Source organism: Cetorhinus maximus, chromosome 8, assembly GCF_964194155.1.
Source record: "Cetorhinus maximus chromosome 8, sCetMax3.hap1.1, whole genome shotgun sequence".
Taxonomy (NCBI): Eukaryota; Metazoa; Chordata; class Chondrichthyes; order Lamniformes; family Cetorhinidae; genus Cetorhinus; species Cetorhinus maximus.
In genome coordinates this window covers 74,056,143-74,083,907 of record NC_135886.1, presented here as the reverse complement: position 1 = coordinate 74,083,907, position 27,765 = coordinate 74,056,143, and the positions used below count along the sequence as shown (strand labels likewise).

General features: G+C 40.2%; 1 protein-coding gene across 3 annotated transcripts in view; it reads left to right on the top strand.

The window, feature by feature from the left end:
* The first annotated feature begins 431 nt into the window (after positions 1-431).
* ocrl (OCRL inositol polyphosphate-5-phosphatase) overlaps positions 432-27,765 on the top strand; it is a 117,257-nt gene continuing 89,923 nt past the window's right edge. The window contains exons 1-2 of one of the 3 annotated variants that reach the window (XM_078547054.1): positions 432-575; positions 6,242-6,321. In XM_078547054.1, coding sequence (XP_078403180.1) covers positions 540-575; positions 6,242-6,321 — 116 coding nt within the window. In that variant the 5' untranslated portion in view covers positions 432-539. Of the gene's footprint in view, positions 576-6,238; positions 6,322-20,832; positions 20,876-27,765 lie in introns of those variants that run through there. The other 2 variants (XM_078547056.1, XM_078547055.1) reach the window with 2 other exon arrangements.

Genomic DNA, 27,765 nt, shown 5'->3' with positions numbered 1-27,765 from the left:
CCCAGTAGGCTTGAGGCCTCTGTGACCAGTGCCTCAGGGCCTGGAAAGTATATAGTACATTCTGAAGATTGTGGTTATTGATTTTTTTTTCTTGATTTGAGTATTATTGGGTGTGCCCTTCTAAAAAGGGGCACTTTTGCTTTGTTATCGAAATCTCCTCGACGGTTCATGAATGTTACAGCGGCCCCCACAGAAAAAAATGTTAGTGATTAGATCTTGAAAAGAAACAAACTTTGCGTGCCTCTTTTCAATACACTCGGTTGCTTATTTTGAGGTAGTAAAAGGTGTCCTGTTGAAATCCAGTCGTGCAGAAATTACCATCCTGCCGACCCCTCGCTGTGCAGCGCTCACGAATCCGCACGTGCTGCAAGGCGGCGCTCCACGCGCCAGAGGCGGCGCCGCTCTTGTCCTGCCTTAGTGAGAGGGCCGAACTCGTTGGCGCTGGCTGACTGAGGCAATGTCGCCGAGGTGAAGGCACCGAAGGAGCTGTGGACGAAATTGAGCAAGCGGGGCGGGGAGCCGAAATTTTGGGAGATCTTATGGAAAAGCCGGCACCGAGAGGGAAGTCCCTGATAATATCCTTTCAGCTGGGCATGATGAGCAAATCAGCGACGGGGTGTATAGCATAGGGCCGGGATCCTGGCAACCGAGAAACAACTAAAACAAGCCAGGGCCCGGGCTGGCTCAAGGTGCAAAGGCAGCCCCGCGCCGCCTGAAGCAGCGCCTGGGCCAGGCCAGGATCTTCCTGCTGCCTGTCACTATACAGCACCAGAGCGGCTCTTGCACCGCTGCAACTTGTCCAATCTCGCAGCCTTGTAAGATGCGCAGCGACTGTTTTTTTTAACTATACATACGGTTTATCTTTGTGTGTGTGAGATTACTTTTAATCCAGGTTTCTGGAAATGCCGTACCCCACTGTATGTAGGAAATGTTTGTTTTAATTTGTTGCTGAGTTGGTGTTCTGCAGTCTGCCCTTTTTCGTTTTGCTCTACCAGAATATTGATGCGCGCTACATCACTAGCTGGATCAGAACTGCCCTGTTTAAAGCTCTTCAACTTTGCAAAAGAAAGAATTGTATTTGTGTTGTGCCGATTTATGTATGGGATAGGGTCCCAGATATGGTGCCAGCCCACATTGTATAGTACTAAATCCAAATAGCACTCCTCTGTCTGGACGCAAAATGAATGTTGGGTCATTGTATAATGCGGGGACATCACAGTTCAGCCTCAGCTGACGTCAGTCTATGCAGATGGATTACAGAATAGTAAACTGGAGTAGGATTCCTGATTATTTATTTTGCTGCCTTTTACCAACTCCAGGGTGTTGAGGCTAATTGTAATTGTACTCACTGTACACCTTAGATCAACTAACTGAGCATGCATGGACCTTCTGGTCTGTATAGCTTAATGTAACCTCACATGATGCATGTGAAAATGAGCTGAAATGCATGTTTACAGTGTACAGACATTCTGATGCAAATAACAAAATGGGCCATGAGTTTATGCATTTTTGTATGACTTCAGTCAAAATGTTCAACATCAATGATTGCAATATAATTATTTAAATAATTATGATTGCTACATAAGTACCAGTGAGTGAACAGTATGGAAATATATTTAACGATATTAGACCTCCCAGCTTTAAAATAAAAATCAAGTACTTTAATAGATATACCAGAACACAAATGTGCGTGTGCCCCAAAATGAAAGCTCTTTATTTCTCTACTGGTATAAATAAGATGTTATGTAACTGCTTTGCTTTTCACAACTGTTCTAGACTAGTGGATCTAATGTGTTGCTCATGATACAAAGCGACAGAAGAAACTGGTAGAGGCAGGCAGCTGGGGCAGAAGTAGAGTAGGCAGTGAGAGTTGGGTTTGGTAGCCAGTTATAACTGATGCTCAGGGTGGAACTTTGTACCACAGTCCCATTTGTGTCTCAAGTGTTTGAAGGTGAAGTTAGTTTTGAATTGAGATAGCTGCTTTGTTTTTGGTTTTGCAGTGTTGATTATTCTTAATTGCATAACTGACACTGCATGGGTAGCATGCACTGATTGCATAGTCAAAAGGCTTCTCTGCATTACTAACTTAAGACAGATGAAATGTTTACAACTCCTAAACTTCTTGCCTTGCTTTCTGGTGATGAGGGGTTGCTTTATGATCATTTTGTTTCTTATGGATCTGATATCGTATTGATCCCTGCTAAGTTGTTGATGGACAATAACTATTGGTTAGCAGACACCAATAAGAGAATTAGTAGAAACACTATCTATATTCCTGCACAGTGGTTTTTGGACAGTGATCAGAATTGACTGGAACTCATTAACATTTCTATGTGCCAACCCTCTGGCAGTACACTCCAAATAAAATCGGAGAGAATTACAAGGCATCCAACCAGCAACCATCACTTTCTTTTGATCTGTGTCTTCTGTTAGACATACATTCAACATCACCAGTCACAGTTCTATTATCAAAAGTGTGCTGCCTTTATGCAATATGATAGCATGGGTTAGAAACCACATCAATAAGCCTCGTAGTTGTTTGTAATGGATTTTAATATCTCACAGGTGCTTCTGATTTTAACATTGGAGGAAGTACAGTCAAGGGCATTCAAATTAACATCTTGGATCAGAAATCTAAACCACAAAAATAGCAAGCTTTTGGTATATCTTCATGAGTTATTCAGTATGCTGAGGGGTACATGTATAGGTAAGTTGATTGCTAATAATTTTGCATAAATTTGACAGCTCGGATCACGGGTTCAAGTTCAGAAAATAATTTATAATAATTTAGATTTACAAATATTCAAGTGATGTAAAACATATGGAATGTGCCGCTTCTGGAAAGTGAATTATAGCATCAGATTCAGGGGGATAGATATTTGACAGAGAAATTGGGCTAAGAAGTATGATAGTGTATATTGCTTTTTGAGCTTTGATTTATCCAGATGGTCCACAGTGATCTCTTAAGGATTGAGGTACCTTCTCTAAAATGCAAATCACGCTTTACCAAGAAGATGTGTGTATTTTAAATTTATGTTCCCTGTACAGTACTTGGCAGTACTCACCAATACTAAATTTCGCTACATTGAACGTCTAATTGGCCTCCCGATGCAGATTGTGAGGCTGGTTACTGGCCAGTGTAGCAATGATTCAGTGATGGCACTCTCACGTCTTAAGCCAGAATGGCATAGGTTTAAATCTCACTCCAGGACCTGAGTGTATACTCTAAGTTGACACTTGTGTAATACTGAGTGAATAGTCTGAGATATTGTTTTTCAGGCGAGACAATAAATTGAAGCCCTGTCTGCCAGCTCAATTGAGCATAAAAGATCTCAGCACAGTCCAAAAAATTGCATGGAGTTATCCTGGTGGCCTGACCATCCTTTATCTTTCAACTAATGCCACCAATAATGGAGCACTTGGTTGCACAAACGGTAATTAAATAAATGACCAAGTGAGACAGAAGCAGATTTAAAAGTACAAAAATATCCTACTAGTTAGGATTTTTATTCCCCTCAGACCATCCAGGGGTATAAGAGGACATAGTTTAGTTTTTACTTGTTAGTAGCAATATTGTAATTCTATGAAATAAATTTTAAAATTTTACAAGTGTTCTTTTTTAATCTATGTTTGCCATTATGCTTGTGTAGAGACAGGCCGTACTATTTCTTTGCCTCCCCAGGCACCTATAACTTGACCTTATTTCTCAGACAGTTGGTGGGAAAGTTGTTGCACCATGCTACAGGAGTTATACTAATTGGAGGGAGGCAACAATTGACATGAATTGATGAAAAAGCTAACAATATGTAGTTTAAGAAAATAAATTGATTTTAAACAAAAATGCATACCTTTCATTAACTACGAATTGCAATCAACCTTTGCTTTTAACAAGATGATTATAACAGAATGAACATATCAAAACAAATCTCTGTAAACTCTGGTTGTTATGTGTAAGATAGAAAATGGTTTGTCCGATTTCTATGTATACTTGTTGGTTTTGGCAAATTCATGTTAACATGATTGTGTTTAAAGTATTTTAAAATACTTCCTTCATAAATTGTGGAAAATTTAAGAGTTCAATGAATTTATTCATAATAATTCAGATGATGCACTGTTCCAGAAGAACAAAAGTATTGTGCAGTGCTATGTACAATATGTTCTGCTGCCCTTGATGGTCACAAAGACCAACTGCTACCAATTAAACATGAGGGAACCTAAATTTAGTTGAATCTTAGATTGCAAGTCAGAACGCTGGCCTTTTTTATTGTGGTGCTAAATGATGCATATAGTACAAGGAAGCCCATCAGGGACCCCAATCTGAGTGGAAGAAAAAGCCATTTTCTTACCTGTGACTGGGAATAGGCTTAAATTGCTTTCTGTTTATTATGGTAGTGAAAGTATTTTTAAGTTGAAATCCATCCACATTATTGAAAATAACTTTTTTAAGGAGAGAAATGGGAACAACAGTGTTGTTGATTGGGGAGGTGCGTGCTTGAAATGGGGGTGCTGTGCTGATGGGGCTAGGGGAGCTGGGGAAAGAGAAGTCTATTGCAGCAGGGGAGGGAGCTCTGCCTTGCAGACTGAACATAGAGTAACTCTGACTTGTTCCAACCTTGGTATTATGCATAGGTTAAATTTAAGGGTGAGGAGACAGGCATGGCAAAGGTTTACAGGAAGTCTACACTATAATGTGTGTGTGTCTGTGTGTGTGTCTACAGGTCTATATATCCAAAGTCATTGCAATCCCCTTTTCCCTAATAGCCTGGAAGCACATAGTGAACTATTGGTTTTGGTTACCTACATATGTGATCTTTAAAACAAATTTTCATAATGAATTTTAATTCCTTTAAGCTTAAGAAGTGGTACACTACTAAAAGAAAACTAAATTGATGTTAGTACCAAAAAAAAAGACGAGATGGGGGAATATACCATGATTAACCTGGCTGCAAACCTGAGGTTTTTAATCCAAATTCATGTACCAACCCATTTATTAATGGTCAGTAGGGGGAGGAACTGCATTATTCTTCTGCTTTTCCTTTGTGAAAATGCAATACACTTTCAAAAAGCCATCTGTGTTTAGCATTTTAAATATCAACAAAAGAAATCACAAGTATTGTCAGTGGGCTTAATATTGGATAATTCAGAACAGTAACAGACTTGTTAATATTTTAAATGCAAACCTTGTCGAAGCACATTTTTGAGATTCACTATTATCGCAGAATGAAGGGAAGAAACAAATTACCTCAACATCAGGAAGGCTACTGATGTATTTTAGAAGTTATTTGCATTCAGAATGCACACATGATTGGGAGATCCATTAACTGTTTTTGGGGAAAAGAGTGAAATCCTGGGTTTTTGATGGATGTTGAGGTGATGAAAAAGTTTTAATCAAGATATTAAAAACCAGAAATACATTTTAATAGATAAATAGTGTGCCCTTTTCAGACATAATGTAGAATAGTACTTGATGCATTAGGCTCTAGCATACTCCTTTTTTTATTATAGGCATCTTCTGACTTGCCTTAAGAAACACCATATTAGATCCATTTTACGAGATCGAAAGTCAGTTAATGATCTGTAATTTAAAATTTATCAGCAAATCTAACTGATCGTGACTTTAGTTTAAATTTACTCTAATTGCTTTGAATTGCTATTTACAACAGAAAATCTTGGAGACTTTAAAACACATGCAGTGCTGTTGTGTACATTTAACCCGGTATATTATGTTATATTCCATAGTTGGGAGAACATAAGTGAGAATCCAGGTTGGGAAATGGTTTCATTTGTTGCCCTTTTTTAATAGTGTTCTGACTTTCCATTGGCTATTTTAATATGCTACAACAGTTTTCATTAGAATTTTATACATCAAATTGCCACCTTTTCATCGGTAGAAGCTTTATTTCTTTGCTATTTTATAAATATGAAATTTGAATTAGTCAAATGCAAGTAGGAGATTTGATGGGCAGACATTAATACAACACCAGTGAAAGTGTGAATTAATATAAGGCTTTAACCAAATTGCCATACAAGATGTAACCCTTGATTCAATTGTCTTGCAATTTCCCCATTTTTTCCCCTCTACTCCATCTAACTCCAAGTCTAATTTTTGTACATCTATCTTTTCTTAAGGAGAAAGTTCTGGCATAGGTATTCCTGATGACTGGCAATTAGTGCCACTTTGATTATATGTTTACTTTTATCCTCTTGATCTGAAGTGTATAGTTCCTTAACAATTTAAAAAGCTGTCAATGGTTCTGAGCTGAAAGATGGAATGAAAGTACCTCGGGTTTTGTATCTCATTGAAAACAAAGGTGAATATGAGTAAGTATGTGCATGTTTTTATTTGTTTTTGTGTGTTAGTTGTGATATATTCAAGTTGACTTTGCTACTTAACTACTGCTCCCAAAAAAAGCCAATAATTTCATCTCTTGGTTTGACGTAACCATCTAGATGCATGTGCACAGGTGAGATTAAGTTAGCCTTTTTGGTAGATTTGTGTGATCCAGTGGTTAAAGCCCAGATTTAAATGTCTTTGTCACCAGAAGTTCCTATGTAAGCAACTCCTCTGAGCAAGAGACTGGGTACAAGTGAACACCATTCTAATATACCTGTTCTATAGACTGGAGTGTACTTGTATTAGCACTGCTGGGATGTCAGCAAGGTGCAGTGCAAGCGAATGCCCCCACCTGGAGGATATGGAGATGGGCACTGTCAGATGACCAATCTCAAATTAAGAACTAGTTGTTGGGGAAATTCAGCTTTTTTTTGCAGCTGCTTGTGTGTTTGTTTTTAAATTGGCTGAACATGAAAACAATTGTCTAATCTGCAATTGTTACTTTTAACACTGTACCTCCATTTTGATACTTCCTGTGAATGAGATTTATGTTCTTACTCATCATTTATTCACTGGAAGCAACATTACTTGTTACTTTCTGGGCTTTTCATTTGATCCGTGAGTGATTCAAGATATAATTTTTTTTTAAAATAGTCACTAGATTGTTCGTATGGTGAAGAATTTAGAATAAGAATTCCCACCTGCCCTTGAAGACTCAATTTTAAAACCTAGCAATTAAAAATCCCATTTATGTGAATTAGTTTCATTGGTTTTTGTTAGCATCTGTGCTAACTTTGCCTAACCACTAATTTTTGCTGAAATTAAATTGGCTGTTACTTATACTCACACTTACTGGTATCTTGGCCACTATATTAATGAGAAAGAAGTTAATTTTGGTTTTTGCCTGTAATAGTAACAACAAAGAAGAGAGTTTCTGTAAATTTGTAGATTTTCTTTCCCTTTTAAATTTAGCCTTGCATCCCTTTATCACCTTGATTCTCTTTCCCTAATGAATGGTGGGATGGCCTGAATTGCATATTTTTATTTTGATTACCATCAACTTTAAAGACCCAATGTCAGTGTCAACTGATCCTAGGTCAGTTAAAGCATAGATCATAAAGTCACTCTGTTCAAGGCACAAAACAATTCCCCACAATACACCGGTGGGGCATTTTCCCTTTCCGAAACATGCTTGTGACCTTTGAGTGAGCTTGCCAATTTATGATAATTTTCTGTTGTTGCTTTCCCAATTGCCTGGCTGGTTATGGTAAAAGATTCTAGTTTGTCCTTTGCAGCCACATCAGGTGTACTGCAGAATGCTCTATCAATTTGATTGATGGAGAGATAAAGTTTTGCTAACAAGGCAACCAGCACTCGACCTGTTCTTGTGCTATACATTAATCAATATATCATGAAAAGTGTGTTGTTTGTAAAATTCATCCAATTTCCTTATGAGCAATACACTTGTCAGCAACAGAGTGGACAACCTGTTCCTGGGCTGCTACTTGGCTGAGCTGCCTGTAAGAAGGTTCTTTTACTGTCATCTGAGAATGAGTTCCTCACTCTCATTTCCCCCCCTCCCCCCGCCCCGACTAGAAACTTGGCAAAACTCCACTTTTTTGCACATTGGTGTTCCACCAGGTTGCAGTAGAAAATATTTCTAGTTCCTGCTTAGCCCTTGTCTGTTGACTATGACTTGCCTTGTGCAAAAGTGCCATTGACAGTTGCATTTAATTTTGTCAAAATGGTTCTGTTGCATTTTGTTTTTTCCAACACTTGCTGTTTTGCTCTTAAACAAGAATCTTCATAATAGCACCAATTTCCATTGGTAGACTGAATTCATATTAACTGAAACTTCTGGCTTATTCACAGCTCTATATGGGTTAGAATGCCTTATGTTTAGAAAGAAACATGGGATTGTAGTATAAAAGCAAAATACTATGGATGCTGGAAATCTGAAATGAACCAGAAAAAACTGGAAATACTCAGCAGGCAGCATCCATGGGGGGAGAAACAGGGTTAACATTTCAGATCAATCACCTTTCATCATGATGATCTGCTGCATATTTCCAGAAATTTCTGTTTTTGTATCCAATTGCAGTATATTGCTCATTGGAAAATACATGGGGTGCGCACTGTGGTTCCCCGCCAATTCCAAAGTTAAAAAATAATGTTCCACCAGACCAATGTTAGGTTTCAGGTTTAGCTTAATAATAGCACTCTTGCCTCAGTTGTGAGTTCAAGCCCCATTCCAGAGACCTGACCATCTAGTCTAGGCTGACACTTCAGTGTAGTACTGAGGGAGTGCTGCACTCTCAGAGAAGCTGTCTTTCAAATTAGGTGTTAAACTGAGGCTCTATCTGGCCTATTGGATGGATGTAAAATATCTCACTGGTACTACTTGATGTAGAGCAGGAGAAATTTCCTTGTACTTTGTCCAACATATATCTTTCAAATAAAAACAAATTTTACATTAATTTGTTTTTGTTGTTTCTGGGACCTTGTTTCAAAAGTACTTTATTGATTGTGAACTCTGTGGGACATGCTGAGTGATGAAAAATGGACTATGAATGCAAGTTCTTCCATTCCTTCAGTATATACAAGCTAAAGGTTTTTGGTCAAATTTATGTACATGTTGAATAGTAGTTATTACAGGTGCAGATTGCATTACAGATATTCAAGCAGCGCATTACGTAAAACAAAATTGGAATCAGTCCACAAAGTGTTGTTTGTCCTTTATAAAGCATTTCTTAAGCTATGTCAAATAATGGAACTTATGAATGCAACATTCAAGCATGTCTCTCAATGTACCTTCAAAATGAAATGGTAAATGCAGTTGCTCAGAAATCCAGGTTGACCACAGACTTGAGATGCTTTTTGCCAAACTGAAACTAGTGCATTATTTGATCCATACCATAATTCTACTGTCATTGCTAGCTCTTTCTTTTCAACTGAAGGGGTTGCAGTACAAGAATAAAGAAATCTTTATGAAATTAAATAGGGCTCTGGTGAGTCCACACCTGGAATACTGTGTATAGTTTTGGTCTCCTTACCTAAAGAAGGGTATACTTGCCTTAGAGGGTTCTCTAGCTTAATTCCTATGAGGAGAGATTGTGTGAAGTAGGCCTATATTCTCTGGAGTTTAGAAGGGTGTTGATCTCATAGAAAATATAAAATTCCAAGAGAGCTTTTAATTTATTCTTCATGGGACTTGGGCATCACTGGCTAGGCCAGCAATTTATTGCCCATCCCCAATTGCCCTTGAGAAGCTGGTGGTGAGCTGCTGCCTTGAACTACTGCAGTCCATGTGGTGTAGGTACATCCACAGTGCTGTTAGGGAGGGAGTTCCAGGATTTTGACCCAGCAACAGTGAAGGAACAGCGATATAGCTCCAAGCCAGGATGGTGAGTGGCTTGGAGGGAAACTTGCAGGTGATGGTGTTGATTGTGGGTTTGGCAGGTGCTGTCGAAGGAGCCTTGCTTAGTTGCTGCAGAGCATCTTGTAGATGGTACACACTGCTGTCACTGTGCATCAGTGGTGGAGGGAGTGGATGTTGAAGATGGTGGATGGGGTGCTAATCAAGCGGGCTACTTTGTCCTGAATGGTGTCGAACTTCGTGAGTGTTGTTGGAACTATATTCATCCAGGCAGACAGAGAGGGTTCCATCATGCTCCTGACTTAGGCCTTGTAGATGGTTTGAACAGGCTTTGGGGACTCAGGAGTTAAGTTACTCTCTGCAGAGTTCCCAGCCCCTGACCTGCTTTTGTAGCCACATTGTTTATATGACTGGTCCAGTTCAGCTTCTAGTCAATGGTAACCCAGAGGATGATGGTAGTGGGGAATTCAGTGATGGTAATGCCATTGAATGTCATGGGACAGTGGTTAGATTCTCTCTTGTTGGAGGTGGTCATTGCCTGGCACTTGTCTGGTACGAATGTTACGTGCCACTTATCAGCCAAGCCTATATGTTGTCCAGGTCTTGCTGCATATGGGCACAAACTACTTCGGTATCTGAGGAGTCGCAAATGGTGCTGAACATTGTGCCATCATCAACAAGCATCCCCACTTCTAAGCTTATGATGGAGGGAAGGTCATTGATGAAGCCACTAGAGGTGGTTGGACCTAGGACACTACCCTGAGGAACTCCTGCAGTGACGCTTGCTAGGATTGATGCTGAGAGACTATTTCCCCCAACTCTGGATAGTCTAAAACCTGGTGACATAGTGTCACAATAAGAGGGGGGTGACAATTTAGGATTGAGATAAGGAGCAATTTCTTCATTCAGAGGGTTGTGAATCTTTGGAATTCTCTACCCCGAGGGCTGTGGATGCTTTGTTGATGGTTACATTGAAAACTGAGATCGATAGATTTTTGGACACTAAAGAAATCAAGGGCTATGGAGATAGGTTTGCAGGGTGGAGTTCATATATAACAGGCTTGTCTAACCTTTTTGTACAAGGGGCCACATTTCAAATTTTTTCTCACTCAAGGTTACCGATAAGACAATCTTATAGCATGCGGAACTGTAAGAATCCCAACATATGTATTGACCAGTGAAGGTAGGCTTGCGGTAGACCATGGTAGAAAACCCCCTGGCAGATTTCTCAACTAGTACATCAAGGAAGGGGAGTTAATTTGACTGCTCCATCTCAAAGGTGAATTTGAGCGCAGGATGGAGCCCATTAAGACATATAAGAAAATTGTTACATGCAGCTGCAGATTTAAATATAACAAACTTATCATCCACATATTGGAAATATGTGAGGGGTAGGTGTCATTCCATCGAATGAATGAACGTTTCTCATGGAACCCAACAAAGATGTTTGAGAGAGCTGGGCCTAGAGGGAATCCCATGGCAACATCATCTGTTTGAGCATACATGATGTCATTGAACTCCCCTTTCTTGACGTACTAGTTGAGAAATCTGCCAAGGGGTTCTCTACCATGGCCTACCTTCACTGGCCAATATGCACGTTGGGATTCTTACAGTTCCACATGCTATAAGATTGGTCTTATCAGCAACCTTTTAAATAGGGCCAGAGCCATTTGCACACCATGCAAGCTTGATACAGAAATAGGGTGCATCAAAGGTATCCTGCAGGATAATGGCTATTCTGATCAGATCACTTTGTGCTGTATATCAAGTAAACCCATGAACGAGCATAAGGCCATCACTTTCGGCCCTGAAAAGTGCCCAGTCTACCTCAGATTACCCTAGAAGGCAAGGTATCTCAAAAATTTGAGCAACAGGTGAAGCTAGCTGTTTCACGCTGCCACTATGCAGTAGCAACAAGTGGTATTTACCACTAACAGGATGCTGCTGTCAAGCCAAAAAGGCGTTCTGCCTATCACACAAATAAGTAATGTGGTATATAAATTTCAGCACCAGTGTGACGCTAGGTATGTAGGCCGTACATCCCAAATACTGGTGGATCGTATCAAACAGCATGCTCCAGCCGCTGTTTGCAACGGGCAGGGTACAGACCGTACTCAACCAGCCCATGTTTGCAAAACTCAGTGTCCAACATCAGATGTGATTCCGCAATTGGACAACATTTGCTAAATAATCCTCAATGTGCCAAGAATTATGCTGACCACCAATTTAAGATTGTCAGGCTCGCAGTGTGGCGCATTTGTGTGAACTGGAAGCTACATATAGTAATACACAGGGCCCTGCTCTTTGCTGACAGAAAGAACATGTACATACATTGTGCCGGTTTCAGCTAAACACAATAAGTGACAGTCATTCACTGAATCATTTCTCAGAGCAATGCCTTGACTAATCGGGGTCAAGCTACCTGATTTCAATTTCAAACAATGCTTGGCAGTTAACTATCAATCGCCATCACTGGTGCATTCTCCATGACAATGCCACTTACCGACCAATCAGCATTCTCCTCACACATATAGCGTAAATTGTTGTTTTCTCCTGATATTGGTATTCTTGAGAAGTGTCCTGGTTGGTGCAAGACGAAAAGCTTAGACATGCCTCTTTTTTTTCCAGCAATTTTAGTTTTGTTGGAACAGAAACCTGTATTTGATTAAACTCTAAACAAGCTTTGTGGTACCAAGGTATATTTCATCTTTAGTTTTGTGCAATGTTTATATCTATTAATATGTGACTATTTGTCTAGAAACAGAAATCTGGCGTCCCTACCTGGTCTGGCCTATATGTAACTCCAGCCCGAAACCAAAGTAGTTGACACTTAAGTCTCAAGTGGCCTGGCCAGCCATTCAGTTGTGTAAAACCAATACCAGCAGATCAATAAGGCAGCCAACCGGTACCACCTTGGCAGCTGGGGATGGACAGTAAATGGCTGTGTTGTTAGTGGCGCTCAAATCCAAGAAGGAATTAAAAGGCATCTTGTATAGAACTAATGACCTGGCCACGTCCTTTCGTTGTTGTTGAAAAAGCCATTCACGTAACGTGTACTGGCCTGCATGACTATCTTCCCATGTCGGATACTGTCTATATTTATCTCAAACAAAATTAGTTACTGTTTATCTTTCAAATGATGAGAAAGCATTTGTAGTCAATTGCAATATGGGGTGGAATTTTACAGCCCTGTTGCAGCGGGGGTGGGACCGTAAAATGCAGCAAGCAAAAGTTAATTGACTGGTCCCGCCGGCGTAAAATTCTGCCCATGATGTTCATCGTTTTTAAGGTTGCAAACTATTGGATTACTTAAGAGATAATATTGGCAGGCTATTTGGCTACGGTTATTCTGTGGACCGAGAAAGCCACTCTTCTTCCAGAGGCGTACTATATCAGACTTGTGGTATGTGGAGAATACAGATAATGAGAAAGATAAAAGTTACTGTATAATTTATGAAAATACGCTTCACTTACCGAATTCCATCAACAGCAACTTGGTTATATGACATCTTTCATGAAACAAAATGTTCCAAACCTCTCCGGGAGTTTTTGTGGATGCTGAAGCATTGTAGGGGAGGTGACCGAAAGCACAATTGGAGAATTTAGTTATGAGGAGTTTGGGAGGAGAGGAGTACTAAAAATGAGATCTAAAAGAAAAGTTTAGAATGCGGAGTTATCACAACAGAGACCTTCTGAGACTGCAGAAAAAACGCATAGAAAATTAGACTTGAAAGAGTGCAAAGTGTATACATGGAGTAGGGAAAGATGGTGAAATTATTTCAAGACCCCTATTTAGCCACTCTCATTTAGGCATGAACTATTTGCAGCTCTTAATGTATTTGTTGTGTTCTGATAAAATCTGAGGTGCATCAGAGCATAGGAATAGTTGTAGGCCATTCAGCCTTTTGGGGCCCAATCCACCATTCAGTTAGATCATGTCTAGTTTGTACCTGAACCCCAATTATTTGATTGCTTTGCATCCCTTGATTGATTTACCCAACAAAAATCTGTTAATTACAATCTTCACATTTTTGATTTCAAAAAGCTTCCATATTCTTTTGGGAGAGCAAGTTGCAGATTCTAATATGGTCTCTGTCCTGGATTCTCCTACCTGAGCAAATATTGATTCAGGCCATGTCAAGTCAAATTATCATTTTTAACCTCAATTACAACACATTTCTATCTTCTAAACTCCAGGGAATGCAAAGCATTTTTATGCAACCTGTCCTTAGCAGAGCACCCCTGCCAAGAGCAATAGATCATCTTGCCCAAAACTGAACGTATTAAACCAGACAGGGTCTGATGAATACTGCATACAACTGAAGCATCATTTTCACACTTTTGAATTCCAATTTTGAATATAAGAATATATTGTTTTTTTACGATAATGAACTAGTAGTCCAGATGCCAGACTGATCCAAAGATGTGAATTCAGTTCCCACCACGGCAGCTGGAGAATTCAGGTAATTCAATAAAGTCTGGAATAAAAGGCTAGTATCAGTAATGGTGACTACAACTACTAGATTGTCATTGAAACCTATCTGGCTCCCTAATGTTCTTTAGGGAAGGAACTCTGTCGTCCTTGCTTAGTTGAGCTATATGTGATTTCAGACCTTGCTTAGTCAAGGTATATGTGACTTCAGACCTACAGCAACACGGTTGATCCTTAATTACCCTTTGAAGTGGCTTAACAAATTAGCCATTTAGTTACATCAAACCGTTGCAAAGCAGGAATAAAACTGGACAGCCTACTTGGCAGCAACCTATGCTTCGGATACGACAAAGGTACGCCCATCCCAGTCAACCCTCACAACATTTCTCAAAAACCTCTGGGGACCTGTGCAAAAATTGGTATTAGACCAACAGCCTGACATTGTCATATAGAGTCATAGCTTTCAGCCTATCCTGACCCACCAGCAGGACAGGCTCACCGGAGGTGGTGGTGCAGTCCTGTACAGTTGGGAGATAATGGTTCTGGGAGCCCTAAACATTGACTCCAGCACCAAATAAATTTCATGGCATCAGGTCAAACGTGGACAAGGAAGCCTGCTGCTGATTAGCACTTACCAACCTCCCCCAACTGATGAAATTTTACTCCTCCATGTTAAATACCTTGGAAGGAACATTTAGCAAGGGCACAGAATGTACTCTGGGTGGGGACTTCAATGCTCATCACCAAGAGTTGCTCAGTAGCATTTCTACTGACTGAGCTGGCCAAGACATGAAGGGCACAGCTGCCAGACTGGTCTTGTAATAGATGGTGAGAAAACCAACAAAGGAAAAAGCTACTTGACTTAATCATCACCAATCTGCATGTCATAGGAGTGGCCACCATACAGCCTTTATGGAGATGAAGTCCCATTTTCACACTGAGGACACACCCTCCATCGTGTGTAGCATAACCACCACGGTGAATTGGATAAATAGATATACCAGCTCCAAACGGGCATGAGAGGCTGCGGACCATCAGTAGCAAGGCAGCAGAATTTTACTCCTCCACGATTTCTGCCACACTCTACTGTCATTACCATCAAGCTAAGGCACCAACTCTGGTTCAATGAGGAGTGTAGAAGAGCATGCCAGGAGTAGCACCAGGTGTAGCTAAAAATGAGACACCAATCTGGTGAAGCAACAGCACAGGACTACATGCACGCTAAACAGCGGCAACAGCCTGCTATAGCCAGAACTATGCGATCTGGCAATCAACGGATCATATAAAAGCTCTGCAGTTCTGTCACATCCTGTTGTGAATGGTGGTGAACAATTAAACAACTAAGGGAAAATAGAGGCTCATCATACGAGTACAAGAGGTTGAAGCATTTTAAACTTGTTTCTCAGCTAGCAATGCTGAGGAGGTAATCTGTTGCTGCCTCCTGCTGAGCCTCCCACCATCACAGAAGCCAGTTGTGAAGCCATTTTGATTCACTCCATGTAATATCAAGAAATGGCAGAGCACACTAGATACAGCAAAGGCAGTGGGCCCCAACAACATTCTGACTGTATTGCTGAAGGTCTGTGCTCCAGAACTAGCTTTTTTAAATTCATTTACGGGGTGTGCACATTGCTGGCTAGGTCAGCATTTTTGCCTATTCTTAATTTCTCTTGAGAAGGTGGCAATAAACTGCCTTCTTGAACCGCTGCAGTCCATGTGGTGTAGCTACATCCACAGTGTTGTTAGGGAGAGAATTCTAGGATTTCACCCAGCAACAGTCGGGATGGTGTGTGGCTTGGAGGAGAACTTCCAGGTGGTGGTGTTCCCATGCACCTGCTGCCCTTGTCCTTCGTGATGATAGCGGTTGTGAGTTTGGAAGGCGCTACCTAAGGAACCTTGGTGCATCTCTATCCAAGCTGTTCCAATACAGCTACAACATCTACCTGAAAAAGTGGAAGTTTTCCCAGGTATGTCCTGTCTACAAAAAGCAAGGCAAATCCAACCTGGTCAATTGCACCCCATCAGTCTACTCTCAATTGTCAGCGAAATGATGGAAGGCATTGTTGACAGCACTAAGTGCTTACTCACTAATAACCTATTCATCAGTGCTCAGTTTGGGTTCTGCCCAATCTCATTCCAGCTTTTGGCTGTTTCATTAGTGACCTTACATCATCATAAGGTTAGCAGTGGGAATGCTCACCAATGAATACACTTTTTTTCTATTTGTACAAGGGATGTGAATGTTGCTAGCAAGGCCAGCATTTATTGTCCATCTCTAATTGCCCTTGACCCAGTGTAGGTGAGTTGCTTTCTTATACCACTGTAGTGTCGGTCCACCCAGAGTACAGTAAGGGAGGGAATTCCAGGATTTTGACAGTGCATGAACAGTGATATAGTTCCAAGTCAGGATCGTGTGTGGTCATTTCCATTTGCAACTCCTCTGATATCGAAGCAGTCCTTGCCCAAATACTCAAGACATTCAAGCTTGGGCTGATGTGTGGCACAGTTGCTAGTTGCCACTTCAGTGTCAAGCAATGACCATTCCAAAAAGAGAGTATCTAACCACCTTCCTTTGACATTTAAAGGCATTACCGTTGCTGAATCTCCCAACATCAAAATTCTGAGGATCACCATTGACCAGAACTTAACAGTATCAGTCACATAAATACTGCGGCCACAAGTGCAGGTCTGAGGCTGGGTGTTCTGCCATGACTGAACCACCTCCTGATTTCACACAGACTTTCCACATCTACAAAGCCCAAATTAGGATGAGTGTGATGGAATAAGCTCCACTTGTCTAGATTTGTGGAGCTCCAACAGTGCTTGAAGTTTGACACCACCCAGGACAAAGTAGCCCATTTGATTGGTACTCAAGCCAACAGCTTAACCATTCGTTCACTCCATGATAAAAGTTTGTACCACCTACAAGATGCACTGTAATAACTTGCTAAGACTTCTTCGATAGCATCTGCCAATCTACAACCTCTATTGCCTAGAATGACAACGGCAGCAGTTGCAAGGGTACCACCAGCTCCAAGTCATACACCGTACTGATTTGGAAATATATTGCCAAACCTTCATTGTTGCTGGGTCAAAAATGCTGAAATTCCTTACTTAACAGTACAATGGGAATATTATCACCACAGGATTTCCAGCAGTTCAAGAACACAGCTCACCACCATCTTTTTAAAGTCAATTAAGAATGTGCAATAAATACTTCAGCAACATCTAAATCCCAAAAATGGTTAAAAAATTGAGATAAAGGCCAATGTTCCATTAGCCTTTTTGATTACTTTTCCAGTGTGTGTACTAGTGTTTAGTGACTTGTATGCATGGACACCTAAATTCCTTTTCTTCTCCAAAGCTCCTAGTTTATCATTCTTAAGAAATATTCTGATTTTTACCTTGAATTCAAAGTGGATGCTCCACCCACTGAATTTCATTTCTCATAGTTTTCCCCATTCATGTAACCTGTCTTTGTAAATTCCTGTTCCCATCTGCAAATTTACTGTACCTTCTAACTTTGTGTGATGTGCAAACTTGGATGTACGACTCCCCTTCATCCATGCCATTAATATATATGGGGAAAAGTTGAGGTTCCAGTACAGATCTGTGGGGAACACAAATTGTTACGCCCTTCCAACAAATTAAGACCTCTTGTCCCTAGCCTGTCTTCAACCTCCCAATCATTTACCAGCCCATACGCCCTCATTTTTTTATGGGGAACCTTATCAAACACCTTTCTAGAGGTCCACAGGCATTCCCCTATGCACCATACTAGTGACTTCAAAGTGCAACTAGATTAGTCAGACATGCCATACCCTTCATGAACTGATACAGATTTTTTGATCAGTTCATACTTGTCCAAGTGCACAGTAACTCTAAATTTGATAGATTCCAGTAACTTCACAATTGATGTTAAATTGTTGGGTCTGTAGTAACTTGGTATCTCTCTCCCTCCCTTCTTAAATAATGGCATTTACAATTTTCCAATCAAAGTATCCAATTCTGAATCTAAAGAACTTTTGAAAATTATGACAAAATGTCATTTTCTCACCAATTTTTTTTAATACATTGGAGTGGAAACTATCAGGTCCTGCAGATTTGTCTATCTTAAGCCCCATTATTTCTTTCATTACCATTATTTAAACTTATATTAAATCCACTAAATTCCTCCCCTATACTTATTTTTAGATTCCTTGTACTGGTGATCTTTTGTTGTGCTCCTCCATTGTGAAAACTGATGTAAAGTCTTCTTAAAGGAAACATGAGAAAGGATCCCTGAAAATGTCCATCCAGCCTTCCCCACAAAATTGTGATATCTTTTGCATCACAAAAGATACATCCCCGATCCCATTTGGAGGCCCAGTAATCTCATGGAAGAGGTGACAAAACAAATTTAGAAAATTCCAGGTCAATTAGGTGGAGCATTCTGAAAATTTGTCCCCTTTGCTCACTTAGCAAGTCTGTCTTTTCCTTGTTGTTCATTGTAGATTGTAAAACTGTTTGTTTAATATTCCTTGCAATGTTTATTTTAACACCCCTTTTGTGCCACATCACTTCCTCCGTACCCCTCTGTTGCTTTTTCTAAATTTCCCAGTCTGCTGAATGTCCACTTTTCCTTGCATTTGTGTAAGCAGTTTTTTAAGCTTGATGCTGTCTCATGGCAAGCTCAACCGCATAGGGGAATTGATTTTCCTGTATTAACTTGAAGTTTTTGGTACTTTGCAGTGTAGATCATAAATATCACTCTTAAGTGTTGCATAAAGGAACAAGGGCCTGTTGTGAGGGAATCTGATTTTAAGTTTAATTTGTATTTTTTGAGGTGGATCTTAACTAAAACAGAAACCGAACTGAAAGGGGAACAGAAAGGGAGAGAACACAGATAAACATAGAAAGGAGTTTCTAAGGAAATAAAAACAGAAGTAGCTGGAAAAACTCAGCAGGTCTGACAGCATCTGCGGAGAGGAATACAGTTAACGTTTCGAGTCCGTATGACTCTTCATCAGAACTAAGGAAAAATGGAAATGAGGTGCAATATAAGCTGGTTGAGGGAGGTGGGACAGGTAGAGCTGGATAGAGGGCCAATGATAGGTGGAGGCAAAGAAGAGATTGCCAAAAGATGTCATAGACAAAAGGACAAAGGGGTGTTGATGGTGGTGATATTAGCTAAGGAATGTGCTAATGGTGACATTAAGGGTAGAAAGCAGGGTGAGCAAGTGACAGCCCGCTTGGGGGTGGGGTGGGGGGAAGGGATCGAAATAGGCTAAAAGGTGGAGATAAAACAATGGATGGAAATAAATTTAAAAATAATGGAAATAGGTGGAAAAAGAAAAATATATTTAAAAAATTATAAATTATTAGAAAAAGTGGGTGAGGATGGAGGAGAGAGTTCATGATCTGAAGTTGTTGAACTCAATGTTAAGTCCGGAAGGCTGTAAAGTGCCTAGTCGGAAGACAGATGTTTGGAAATGAAAACTTCTGGCAAACTGAGCCTATTTAAAAGATATAAAAGGACATGGACCATGCCAAGCTGAGGAGTAGCAGTTGAGTCCAGTGGTGCAGAACATGCAAATTGAGGAAGGCAGAGTCCAAACCCAGAAGCTGGGTAAAATATGTTGCAGCCGTTAGTTACTGCAAGATAACATTGATGGGTCTACCCCATTCAGACTGAGTTGAGCAGGTACTGCAGACTTGTGCCATTTGTGGTGACGACCGTGCCGGTGGAACTTGGTTGTGTGCTGCTGTTGGCTGGGGATCAGACTAGCTCCGAGAAGGATGGGAGCTGAGTTTGAAAGACTTTGTGACTGAGTGTGATGACTAAAATCTGAGCAAATTTTTAAGATATGTCTTAGTTGCATCTGTCATTTAATGTGAAGTTTATAGTTTATGTTAGACCACAATGTGCCTGTTAATTCGTGCTTAACGCATGTTAATTCTGGATATTAGAGTATAGGATAGATAGTATTTAGTGTTTGCTTTGTTGACGCTTTTATAGTATAAAAAATCTTCTATTAAACCCTGAAATCTTATGGCTTTATTCTTTTAGTAAATAATCAGGATTTCATATATTTTTTAAATTGTTACTGGTCTCTACCGAGATTGTAACAATGTAAAAGACTTGAACTTGGTTAATTATTGCGCAGTTGTTGGCTGGTTTAGATGCGAATTACCACAAAAATTTCTTGATTTATTTTGTATGTATCCATTGAGATGGTTGACATTTTTATTTAAAAAAGATATATTTAGAAGATTGACTAAATGTGCAATGTAAGTTGGCACCAGTGTGTATTATTTATTCAGTGTACCCTCTCAGCTGTGCAGTTGTTTGGCTATGCAGCAAACTGAAATGTACCGCACATTTGTTGTGCGTAGCCTGTTTATAATAAAGAAAACTTAGGGAGCATTGATTAGTGTACACTTTAGGCATTGATGCCTTTGTACAGTCATTTGCAATTTTACTGTCGGTTGGTATTTGTTAATTCTAGTTTTGAGGACTAACATATTTACGCAAGATATTTCCCAATTAAAATTAATCTTGCTGCATGTTTTTTTTTAAAAACTGATGCAATTAGTTAAATTGATGTGTCCACTGTAAATGGTATTATAATGGTTTGCTTACCAAGAAAATAAAGGAACTTGAAGTTTGCAACATTTTAAAACTCTTTGTAATTTATTTTTTGTATACAGATTCTGAGATAATTGTCTAGAACTGTGGAAGCTTGAAACAATGGTGAAAAGTAGGAAATTACTTCATAATTTCTACATTGCGGTTTGAAATTTGGTTATCTAATGGTGCACTGCCCCACATTTACACCTTGGGGTTAATGGTTTCCACTCTGAATACAGCGATGGATATAAGCTTCATTCTGATGTAATGCTTGTACTAATATTGACGTATTCACATCTTTTTACCAATGCTTAATGCATTCCTGTCCATGTAAAATTTGGTGCCTCGTATTTATTTAATTGACGTTTTAAAATGCTTCCCTCAGAATATTGAAAGATAAGTTGTATTCTCCATTTTAAACACTTCTACCAACTTCAAACATTGCTTTGAATGTTATGCCAAAACACATCAGCTACGATGATGAAAAAAAATCATTGCAAAGATTAAATACTGCTGTTTTATGATCAACTGTAGATTTCTCTATAACCTATACAGTGATTATGTTACAATTGTTACGTACTTCAGCAGTAGCAGCATTACTCATCAGCTGCATACAATGACATGGCTTCTGCCGGCCATGATATTCAGGTGGTGGCAAGAAAAATAGTGATAACAGAATAAAACTGCTCCACAGTGTATTTCACCACGGGTCATCAGGAATGGAAGTGTCCTCTTTTGGCCTTGAGTCTGTGAAATGGATTTGGGAAGTCTTGGTCCTGTTCCTAATAGACCTGTGCTACAGCACTAAAGTGCGATCAACTTAGTATTAAATAGACAGACAGCCTCATTCAGATTGTACAGGTAATAGAATAGTGCCATGCTTAATGAGTTTAGGGCTGAGGGATGTATTGTTGGATTGAAGTGAAATAATTATTCTACTAATTTAAGAATATTGGGACTGGGTGGCTGAAACTGAAAGTGGTGTATTTCCCAACCCTAACACTCTCTCCTGATGACCAAAGATTAACAAAAAAAACCTATCAATGGCAGCCATTATTAATTCATTGCAGTAAGTTATTATTTTGGGTTCACATGACACTTTATTGTGCAAGCCTTGTTTTTATATTTTATGAAATCTTTCAAAAACGAACATTACTGGCTTGCTGTAATTGTTGTTTATTTTATTAATAGAGCACCAAGATATAAATGTTCACAGCTTATGTAAATAGGCAATGTAATGAAAATCTCAGGTATGCCATATTTGTATCAAAAACGGACTCATTCCACCATTGGTTCTGTCTGGTGGCAATTTTTAAAAATGAAAACAGACTATTATCAGATGTTATGGTTACTTTATGCCTTTAGTAAGTTTAAAGACTGGCAAATTGAAATAGACGATAAGTGTATTCTGCTGCATGTGTTAACTATTTCCAGTAGACCTTGAGCCTAAAATCAAGCATCTACTGCATAGTAACCAGATTTGTTATCTGAACCTGTTTGTTCCACAAAGGCTTTACTTTCCAACCATAACTGTTGAATGCAGACATTCACTCTGCTTTTATGATCAATGTTTTGTATTTTCTACTACTTTATTGGCTTTATGTCGATAAAATAGTTCATTGTTGTCACAATATCTCTGTTTTACTCAATTAACTTTCTATTTGTATTGTACATAGTACAAAGATTATTTTTTCTCATTGCCAGCTTGAGTTGCTGTATATGATTTACAATATTTTCGCCAGCTGAATATCTGCTTAAAACTGTAATGGCAGTATGACTCAAAGTTGGATATTTGGACCAATTTTGAACAGAATCAAATTTCTGAATACTGTACCTGTTTTTATACTAGCAGTGTTTTATATGTAATGAGTTTCAATGTTGGATCACTCCCTTTAACCTCCTGGTTGTCATCCTGCCTGAACCACTTTAAAAATAATGTTTCTTTTTGATCCATGGATTGTGAACAAACTGGAAACATTACTTTATTTTTAAAGAAATGAGTAATACTTGAGCTTTATGACTAGAGTTCTTCACTTCAATAGAGATGTTTGAGGAGATCTCATAGAAATATAAGATGCTTAATAAGAAAATAAGCCTAGTTGGCATTAGACTATAGCAGGACAAGGTGAATGAGAAAATGAATGAGAAATGGCAACACAGAGCAGGACAAGCTGTTGGAAGAGGGAGGGATGATGGGCGGCAGGGAGAAGGGCTCGCAGCAGGTGGCCATGTCCATCCAAGGTGTTCAGAGAGCTATTCAGTGAGGAACATTGTGTTAGATATCCCTAATTCACTGTGAATATCCTTACTGAAATCTGCCATATGCTGCAACTTCAGAGTAAGGTGAGGACAGGATTGCAGACCATTTCTTCACAGTGGCTGTGAAGGGTGGTTATGAACTTTTACGCTTTGAACCCATTCCAGGTCAGAGTAGGGGATATTCACAACATCTCCTAGTTTACCAAAACTTGCATATGGGAGGTCACTGAGATTCTGTATTCTAAGAGGTGAATACATTTTTCCCTCTTGCCGGAGAGCAAACATGTGACTTCCCGAGGATTGCAGGCTTCTTTACAGTCACTGCATGTTAACCCTGAAATGTATTGCAACCAAATGTGATTCCACTCCCTCAACATCCATGTGGTGTGCCACCATATGCAGTGAATCATGCAGGTCAGTACCTGGTTTTCAGGGTGACAGGTGTTGTCTGTTGATGGCTTATGAGTCCAGTGTGCAACACATAGATATGAGGCAGCATGCATACAACAAAACCCATGCTGTCAGACAAAGCTTTCACTCTCTGGACCGCTCTAAAGGAGCTTAACAATATTTGGGAGAGTGGGTTGTCAAAATTTGTAGCAGTCATCTTCATGTTGCACAACCTCATTATGAGGGCACAACCTTTGCTATGAGCTGTTAAGCAACCAGAGGGATGTAGGGAATGAAACTAACACAGCCCCAATCTGGGTGGATTGTTTATGAATGACTCATTTGACCGTGATATTAGTCAAGCACCCCAATTCCCCATTTGCCAGCAGTCATTCCCCTTACCATTCCTCTGTTACTAACCATCACAGCATCCGCTTGGACACAAAGTAACAATTAAAACCAACACATTCTAATAAACATTCCAAACAAAATTTATAAATCAAGCCACGCCATATTGCATGCAGACATCATCTAATCCCTATTATCTGCTTTTTGCCTGTCCTAGTGCTCCTATGCATTGTTACTGCTGTGGCTGCAGCATGGCTGGTGGAAGGCTAATGATTTTCAATGGGGGAGACAGCAGATTAACCTTTCAGGACGCCCCTGAGTAGCTGTGGCCCAAGGAAGCCAGGATTCAATCTGCACCGTCTCACCATGGATGGCAGTAGTTTGGTTTGGTTGGCTGATGAGCAACAGCATGGTCACTGGCAGAGTGGCAAGTGTGGGACGATGAATGCTGTCATTCTGATGGAGGACGTCAGGTTCATGCTCCACAATTTCATGACCGCTCCCTCAGGGTGGCGTCTCAGCAATCCTAGTTATCTGTTGGAGGATAGATTGCTGGGCTGCTGTTGCACCCACATACCTCTTTGAGCACTGGTATCTACAGTCATAATGACAGCAGTCTGAGCTTGCGTGATAGCAAGCTGACCATGTGTGACTTTAGTCTGAGCTTCACCCAGATATTGAGTGGCTTCTACTTTTGCTACAATAGAAGCTTAGACGTTGGCCATCATACACTACATGATTGGATCTGCAAGTGTGGAAATGGAGTAGGCCACCACTTTCTGGAACAGATGGGCTGCAATCGCTGCACAGATCCCCACGCTCCTTGAAATTGCAGGCAGGTTTTGTGGCAGACCTGTTAATACATTATACATAGTCATAAGCTGTGTTCTGTAGCCTGCCCCATCAAAGTGCTCACCTGAGTCCTGTGCAGCAGAACATGTGAGCGATCTCACACTCCAGCGAGCTGGTAACTGCATTCCCCTAGCTGAGGGCACGCAGGCACGGTGTCTCACCACGTGCAAATCCCACCTCTGTGTCATGGTCATAAATTACTCCCAGAAACAGTATCTGAGCTGATACTGAAACGGAAGCAGTGGGCATGGCATAATCCTATATCGCAATCCCCATGCTAGTTTTCAGACTTTGTCCAATTTTACCCCCAAGAGTCTAAACTGCGTGCAGTTCTGGTTGCCATTTTATAAAAGGGATGTAGATGCACTGAAGAAAGGAACAGAGATTTACAAGGATGGTGACCAGAACTGCGCGCAGTACCCTAACCAAGGTTTGATACAAGTTTAGAAGAACTTTTCAATTCTATCCTCTAGAAATAAAGCCTAGTGCGTGTTTGCATTTTTTATGGTCTTGCTAACTTGTGGCACAGCTTTTAGTGATTGATATATTTGTACTCCAAGATCCTTTTATTTGTCCACCCCACCTAGACTTGCACCTTTCAAGTAACAAGTTACCTCCAAATTCTTCCTATCGAAATGTACTACCTCACATTTATCTGTGTTGAGCTTCATTTGCAAATTATTTCTTTCTGTAAGTTTTTTTTTGATGTTCTCCTGTAATTCTCCTCAATATTGACTATCCCCCCAATTTAGTGTCATCCGCAAATTTAGAAATTTGTTTTTGATTGCAAGTTGCTAATGTAAATTCTGAACAGCACTGATCCTTATGGAACACCGCTTCCCACCTTCTGCCACTCTGAATAGCTACCCTTTACCCCCACTCTCTGCTTCCCTTTACTTATAATTCCTTTACTCTATCCTATTCATCAATACAGTCAGTTATGTGAAAGCTTAAATTGATCAGCAATGCATGCCAACATTTCATTGAAGGAGGCTCTGTAATAACTTGTAATGAGAATGTTACGGTTGTGGCAGAAGAAGCTGTTGTGTGGCCTTTTCAAAAGAGAGGTGCACTATCCCCTAAGTGCAACCTGACAACCAATCTGCTGTACAAGTTCTAACTTATTACCGTGTTATTGTCAGGGGAAAGATGTTAGGATGGCTCCCCACTTTTTCCCACCTTTTGACTAATCGTAACAAGATGAGTGCTGTAACAGACACAGGACGGGTCTTCTCATAAGTTTTAGAAAAAGAATAAACGTTTATTTCTCAACACCGAAATGTAATTGCAACAGCACCCAGTCACTCATTCACACAAGACACACACACCAGAAAAGATGGTTACAAAAAAGGTAACATGCACTGAGGTTTTTAGAAAATGCCTAAAAAGTCACTCTTATGCTTGGCTTTCGAGATGGAAGCTGAAAATGTTGCAGGCCTGATTATTTCCTTTTGATTCAGTGCAGCAAATGGAGGTTGGAAGTTTATGGCAATGTATTCACAGTGGCTTACTGCTTGCAACAGCAAGTCTCTCCCTTTCCTCCATTTGAGGTGAGTTGAACCCCTGTAGTAAAAATCTTGCTTGGCTCTTCAAATCTGTAGATAAAAGGATATTTTTTATCCTTTCATGAAATGTGGCATTGCCGGCAAGGCCAGCATTTGTTGCCCATCCCTAATTGCCCTTGAATTGAGTGGCTTGCTAGGCCATTTCAGAGTCAACCACATTGCTGGGGTCTGGAGTTACATGTAGGTCAGAACAGGTAAGGATGGTAGATTTCCTTCCCTAAAGAACATTAGTGAACCAGATGGTGTTTTACAACATAATAATAAAAGCAAAATTCTGCAGATGCTGGAAATCTGAAATAAAAATAGGAAATGCTGGAAAAATTCAGCAGGTCTGGCAGCACCTGTGGAGACAGAAGCAGAGTAAACGTTTTGAGTCCGTATGACTTCTTCAGAGCTGAAGAGAAGTAGAAATATGATAGGTTTTATGCTGTTGAAGAGAGGGGGTGAAGCATAATAGAAGGGCAGGGATAGGTTGGAGTTTAGGAGAGATTAAATGACAAAGATGTCATGGATGCAAGGCAAATAATTTTTCCGGCAATTGATAGCTTCATGGTTACCATTACTTAATTGAATTTAAATTTCACCAGCTGCCATGGTGGGATTAGAACCCATGTGCCCAGAGCATTAGCCTGGGCTCTGGATTACGAGTCCAGTGATTTTACCACTGTGCCACCATCTCTCTCTTTCCCCCTACCCCCTCCCCTCGCTTCTCTGCCTATTAGGGAATTCTAGGCAGGGCCCTTTCTTTTGCTGGGCAGGATCTCCTCCCTCTGTGGTCTCTTTGTCTCCCAAATTGACTGACACGAGGCTGCTGTTTAAGATGTGTGTTAATAAATGTTTCCTTTCGTAAGCTGGTTTCTGTCAGGTGACCATGGTATCAGTGTTCCCATTGTCCACTCAAATGGTCCCTGATGACATTAGCATTGACACACAAAGGGGTTTGAATCTCTGCCATTTGCATCTCCTTGTGAATGGATGGTTTTTCTTCACACCTATTTTGTGAAATTTCAACCTGCAGGCAATAAGGGTGGGATTTCCAGCCCCATCCACCGCCAGGATCGTCCAGCCCCGCCAAAAGTCAGCGGACTTTTGGCTGGGTCACCGAAACTCCCGCGGCAGGTCCTGCCATGACTGGGCCAGAAAATCCCAGCCTATGTCTGGGTGGCTATGGTACATCAGTTTCTGTCAACATTTAGGCAATATTAGGAGAGATCTGTACCATTTTAATGTCTCTTCAATGAAATGACCCAAAAAGGTCATTTACAGTTCGTTGTCCTGTCCAAACAAATAAGCCACTTCCATCCTTGGGGAGTTTCATGTATATTTGCAGGCAAGGAGGGAGGTCACCTGATCCCCTTGACTTATAATGTTTCAATGTAAATAGCCCATTTTCCATTCTGCTTTTTAAAAGCAGTGTCCATTTTTCAAAAAAATCATGGGCATAACTACGTGAGCATGACAACCATGTACTGTATTCCAAAATGTTTTCCTGAAAGAAATCCAGCTCGTTAGCATTTAGGTGAATCAATACTAACTGCTTTTACCATTTTGTAGTGAATCTGTTCCATCAATTTCCTACCTGCTTGCTGAAATGTTGCT